Source organism: Doryrhamphus excisus, chromosome 10, assembly GCF_030265055.1.
Source record: "Doryrhamphus excisus isolate RoL2022-K1 chromosome 10, RoL_Dexc_1.0, whole genome shotgun sequence".
NCBI classification, from domain to species: domain Eukaryota; kingdom Metazoa; phylum Chordata; class Actinopteri; order Syngnathiformes; family Syngnathidae; genus Doryrhamphus; species Doryrhamphus excisus.
Window position 1 is genome coordinate 3,848,946 of NC_080475.1, and position 6,442 is coordinate 3,855,387.

The window sequence follows — 6,442 nt, forward strand, 5'->3', positions numbered from 1 at the left end:
TACAATCAGTAACTGTTACATTTGTTCACTTCCTGCTTTCCATAATACAGTTTAAGGGGTTTTTTTTGTTTTTTTTTAAATAATGCACCTCGTACTGAAGTACAAGGTGATGTGACCATACAATGACATAAGTTTTTTTTTTTAATTAAATTTTTTTATTTATTTATTTTTTGTCATGTACCGAAGTACGTATTTGTTCACTTCCTGCTTTCCTAATATAGTTTGTTATTTTATTTAATTTTATTTAATTTTAGTACTTTTACTTTTAATCAGTAACGGTTACATTTGTTCACTTCCTGCTTTCCTAATATAATTTTAGGTTTTTTTTTATTATTTTTTGTTTTATTATTATTTTTTATTTATTTTTTTTGTCATGTACCGAAGTACGTATTTGTTCACTTCCTGCTTTCCTAATATAATTTTAGTTTTTTTAAATATTTTTTTTAATTAATTTTTTTTATTTATTTATTTTTTGTCATGTACCGAAGTACGTATTTGTTCACTTCCTGCTTTCCTAATATAGTTTTAATTTTAATTTTAATTTTAATTTTAATTTTAATTTTAATTTTAATTTTAATTTTAATTTTAATTTTAATTTTAATTTTAATTTTAATTTTAATTTTAATTTTAATTTTAATTTTAATTTTAATTTTAATTTTAATTTTAATTTTAATTTTAATTTTAATTTTAATTTTAATTTTAATTTTAATCTTCTCACATACCGAAGTACGAGGTGATATGACCATCCAATGACATAATGTGTACCATAGTGCGTGTCAATATAGTGATATATATAGCACATCATGACTGGTTCAAGACTCTTCATCCTTGTATTTAGCAAACATCAACTGCTTGTATTGTTTCTTGAATTGGCTCATCGTTGTGCATTGTTTGAGGTCCTCACTCAATCCATTTGCTTTTACATCTGCAGGTTCGGAGACCACTACGAGTGGAACAAGGTGACGTCCTGCATTCACAACATCCTGAGCGGACAGCGCTGGATTGAGCACTACGGCGAGATCTCCATCAGAAACTCAAATAGCGACGCCTGCCAGTGCAAGATTACGTTTGTTAAGGTGGGAACTCACACTTTTCATGCATATATCAGAAATGTAAACTTAAAGTGTGTTTTCTGGGCTGCATGGTGCCTGAGTGGTTAGCGCACAGGCCTCACAGCTAGGACACCCGAGTTCAATTCCATTCTCGGCCATCTCTGTGTGGAGTTTGCATGTTCTGTGGGGTTTTTTCCGGGTACTCTGGTTTCCTCCCACATTCCAAAAACATGCTAGGTTAATTGGCGACTCCAAATTGTCCATAGGTATGAATGTGAGTGTGAATGGTTGTTTGTCTATATGTGCCCTGTGATTGGCTGGCCACCAGTCCAGGGTGTACCCCGCCTCTCGCCACGAAGACAGCTGGGATAGGCTCCAGCACCCCCGCGACCCACATGAGGATTAGCGGTAGAAAATGAATGAATGTCTGTCTGCGATTAATTGAGTTCACTATGGGGGAAATTATTCACAATTAATTATTTTAATCGATTGACTAATTTCTATGTTAATTTTTTTAATAGTTTTTTTTTACGGCTACATGGCGTACAGTGGTTAGCACACAGGCCTCACAGCTAGGAAACCCGAGTTCAATTCCACCCTCGGCCATCTCTGTGTGGAGTTTGCATGTTCTCCCCGTGCATGCGTGGGTTTTCTCCGGGTACTCCGGTTTCCTCCCACATTCCAAAAACATGCTAGGTTAATTAGCGACTCCAAATTGTCCATAGGTATGAATGTGAGTGTGAATGGTTGTTTGTCTATATGTGCCCTGTGATTGGCTGGCCACCAGTCCAGGGTGTACCCCGCCTCTCACTTGAGGACAGCTGGGATAGGCTCCAGCACGCCCTCGAAAATGAACATCTATGATGATCATATACAGTACATCACTGCCATATTAGTGCGTTTATTACTCAATGACCTTTGCACACGGTCGGTGTTCTTCACCTGCACGCCAGCAAGAAGCCCAGGTTTGATGTATGGAAACCTTTCCTGAGCCGAGAAGGTTAATTGCTTAAACAGTTCTCATTTCAAAGGTCTCCGCAAGCCGTGCAGGTTGCCGAGTCAAGGAATAAGTGATTTATATATCTTCACCTCCCATTAAACACACCATCCAAGCAAGAGAAAGCAAGCAGATGGTGGCAAGGACCAATATGAGCTCCTCTGTGATGAAGAACCATTCCAAATAATGTTCCGTTGTGATGATGGATGTTCTTCAATCTTTGTGACAGGCTAAATGGAACTCAAGTGCCAACGAGGTGGAAGGAACCATCATGGATCAGAAGGGAAACGTCATCCACAGGCTCTTCGGGAAGTGGCACGAGGCGGTTTTCTGTGGGGAACCGCCGTCGGCCACATGCGTGTGGAGAGCAAGTATGACCATTTCATTTAATTTCATTCTTGCATCATTAGTTATGTCCGATGCTTGGCCGTGCAGATGCGATACCACTCGACCACGAGCAGTACTACGGTTTCACAAAGTTCGCCATTGAACTCAACGAGCTGGACACGCCCCTCAAACTGCTGCTGCCGCCCACTGACACCAGACTACGAGTGGATCAACGGTGAGAGACCAAAGTCAACGCTAGAAACAATTACCAAACAATTATTAAGTTAGTATGTACCTAATGAATATCTACTTCCCTGTGGGACAAAAACGAGCTCCAAACTAACCACATTGTTTGTTATCGAAATAGGCCAATCACATGTTTTTCACGGATATTGGTGGCCGATCGATCAAAATAATCAGAAGAAACTTTTATACTTTGCACTTCACTTTGTCTTTTTATATGGATGTTTGTGCAACATAGAAATGTGCAGCTTTCCCAATTATATCTGTGATGTTGATAGTCGGAGGACATGCTATAACGGTTAGCTCATTCATTCATTTTCTACCGCTTATCCTCACGAGGGTCGCGGATGGTGCTGGAGCCTATCCCAGCTGTCTTCATGGCGAGAGGCGGGGTACACCCTGGACTGGTGGCCATGCAGCCAATCACAGTCCAGGGTGTCGTCAATTAACCTAGCATGTTTGATAGTGGAATTGAACACGGGTCTCCTAGCTGCGAGGCCTGCTCGCTAACCATTTGGGCACCATGCAGCATAACAGTTAGCTCATTCATTTTCTAACGCTTTTTCCTCACAAGGGTCGCGGATGGTGCTGGAGCCTATCCTAGGTGTCTTCATGGCGAGAGGCGGGGTACACCCTGGACTGGTGGCCATGCAACCAATCACAGGGCACATATAGACAAACAACCATTCACACTCACATTCATACCTATGGACAATTTGGAGTCGCCGATTAACCTAGCATGTTTGAGAGTGGAATTGAACACGGGTCTCCTAGCTGCGAGGCCTGTTTGCTAACCACTTTAGCGCCGTGCAGCATAACAGTTAGCTATTAATGACTATTTTGTCATTAGTACTATAACTTAATAACTATAATATTTCATATTATTTCATGTATTTGTGTTATTTTCCACAACCAGTCTATATTTATGCAATACATGCAGTGACATGATAGTGAAAGAATTGCACACCATGTGACCTGGCCTGGACAACATGGGTTTATTGGATATCGGTAAGAACGCCAATACCCATCAGCTCTAGTTAGAATGTTAGTTAAAACGTGATTTCCATTGGGAAATGACTTAAAAAAAACAATAACAACAATTGGATGCAACGGATTGTACTCCGGTTTTGTGGAGTTATTTTTACACTGATTAGCTGTCAACGCTTAAAATTGTGTTGACCTCACTTGTGTGTGCTTTTGACACTGCATCGCACGCTAATGATCAAACCTCTGAGGCAGACGCAGCTAAAAATAGTCACTGCACAAATCTCTTCGGTACATTTCTTGAAGCTAATTTTAGCTCTTTTTGTAAGGTTTGTGCTTCAGTAGTCCAAATTTGGGGCATACTAAAATAGAACTGAAATATTAAATGTTAATAGCAATGTGCATTACTGACTCATAGCAACAAAGGTAAACCAATGTATTAGTACATTACTTAGCATGTAAAAAGCCCAGAAAAGAAGCTGCACTCAAAAAATAAACATTTAGCCTCAAAAAAAAAAAAAAAAATCAACGCAACAGTTTCCATTAGTCTTTCTCAGTTATGACAACTTAATTTGAAATTGCTTTGAACCAACAAACAATATTGCATTGCACAAATTAGCTTTTCCTCTTCACTCAAAGCTTATTTTAAGTAATGCTTACTGAACAATTGAGATAATGAAATTGTGAAATATGTTAAGTCAACTGACTTAATCATTTTATTCAAAGCAGTTTAATTTGTTGTCTACTTAATTATAATAACCATGCACACAGCTTTTTAAGTAGCAGTAACTATATATATATATATATATATATATATATATATATATATATATATATATATATATATATATATATATATGTGTGTGTGTGTGTGTGTATATTATGTTACCAAGCTAATTTTATTAAGTCATGGCAACTTGAATTTTGTTTTAAGCTTACCAACAATAAAATGTGAGTGTATATGACATGCTAAATTAAGTTCATGTAATAGCCAACATTATTATTTGAACATAACTTAAAAAAAATTAAGTTAGCAACTTGGAAAGTTTATCTAAATCAATTAATTACATTTTTTTTACATTGCATTTATGTATTAAATCAAGTGGTGTCAACATTCATTCATTCATTTTCTCCCGCTTATCCTCACAAGGGTCGCGGGGGTGCTGGAGCCTATCCCAGCTGTCTTCGGGGCGAGAGGCGGGGTACACCCTGGACTGGTGGCCAGCCAATCACAGGGCACATATAGACAAACAACCATTCACACTCTCATTCATACCTATTAACAATTAACCTAGCATGTTTTTGGAATGTGGGAGGAAACCGGAGTACCCGGAGAAAACCCACGCATGCACGGGGAGAACATCATGCAAACTCCACACAGAGATGGCCGAGGGAATTGAACCCTGGTCTCCTAGTTGTGAGGTCTGCGCGCTAACCACTATACCACCATGCAGCCCGTGGTGTCAACAGATACTCTGAATGACTTTTTTAGATTGTGTTTATGTTTGTTTATGTTTTGTTTATGTGCTGCACAAACCAGACTGCTGGAGGAGGGAAAGTTAGAGGCTGCCGAGGAGCAGAAGCAAAGGATTGAACAGCTGCAGAGAGAGAGAAGGCGAGTCCTTGAGGAGAGCAGCATCGCACATCAACCAAAATTCTTCAGGTAGCCTTCGTTATACAGTAGTTTGTGCAAAAAGTTGTATAAAAATGTCTTCCTTCGGTGTTATGATGCTCCATTTTTTCTTGTTGCATCCTTTAGCAAATCCAAGGATGATACGTGGGTGAGCAACAACACGTACTGGGACTTGAGGAAAGATCCAGGCTTTGCCCACATAGATTTCCCCACATTGTGGTGACCTGAACTCCCATCTCCATCAACGCATTCGCACTCGAAACATCCACATTCGATGCCGACTTTCTGTATCACTGCCTTAACAAGTGCTTCTATAAGTTATGTGAACATGTTATGCACTGCGAGAATATTGCTGTATTTAAGCCCATATTTTGGAGAAATGTGAAAAGGATGGCCTGTTCACCTCATAACGAGCATCTGATGAAAAAAAAAAATATTGAGTGTGAGCTCATCTTTTCAGACAATGTCTACCTCAGATACAGTAGCCTTGATATGCCATTGATTAACATCTAGTATTTATTCTGCACATACCTGATGCCTTATCTGTAGTACTGTCATTTTATTTGTTGCGTATTTTAATGAATGTTACTTTTTTTTAAACTGATTATAACGGTGTGTTAATTAATGGTGCAAACATGAAGAGCTGTAGCAAAAGATCATCCATCTTTTCAACCTCATCTGGTGTACCTTTGTTTACACCTGCATCACGGTGCCACAATGTGCTCCCTCGGCTCCAATAAATGCTGCGATGCTGCCCTCTTGTGGGTGTCTTGTGTATGTTCAAGTCGACTTAAAGAATGATATTCAAATTTAAACTGGTGATTTATGTAAAACTTCTATTTTAAACTTGCTTTCACAGAAACTTTGAATAACTTGATATTTTTTGTCTTACTACCTACCAAAATAGTAATTAATTAGTATGCAGTTTGTAACAATATTAACAATTTGGTTAATCAAGATGTTAACATGTTTTCATCCCAATTGATCAGTACCGTGGTAATGTAGATAATTTTGTTCATAGTAATAAATATTTTTTTTAAAGAAAAACGGTTTGTGTTAAATTAAAAAATGAATTAATTAATTTATAATTATATTTTTGATAAAATAACAAAATATGTATTATTTAATATTTTAGTGATACGGAAATGAAAATGCAGCATAACAAATGAAATAATGTTATTGGCTGTGTTGTTGTTTGCTTCCGGA

The 6,442-nt window shown here is 37.9% G+C and overlaps 1 protein-coding gene across 1 annotated transcript in view; it reads left to right on the forward strand.

Annotated features, from left to right (window-relative positions):
• osbpl3b (oxysterol binding protein-like 3b) overlaps positions 1-5,963 on the forward strand; it is a 44,090-nt gene extending 38,127 nt beyond the window's left edge. The window contains exons 19-23 of the mRNA XM_058085152.1: positions 932-1,076; positions 2,279-2,420; positions 2,485-2,611; positions 5,144-5,266; positions 5,363-5,963. Coding sequence (XP_057941135.1) covers positions 932-1,076; positions 2,279-2,420; positions 2,485-2,611; positions 5,144-5,266; positions 5,363-5,459 — 634 coding nt within the window. The 3' untranslated portion in view covers positions 5,460-5,963. The remainder of the gene's footprint in view (positions 1-931; positions 1,077-2,278; positions 2,421-2,484; positions 2,612-5,143; positions 5,267-5,362) is intronic.
• The last annotated feature ends 479 nt before the right edge of the window (positions 5,964-6,442 follow it).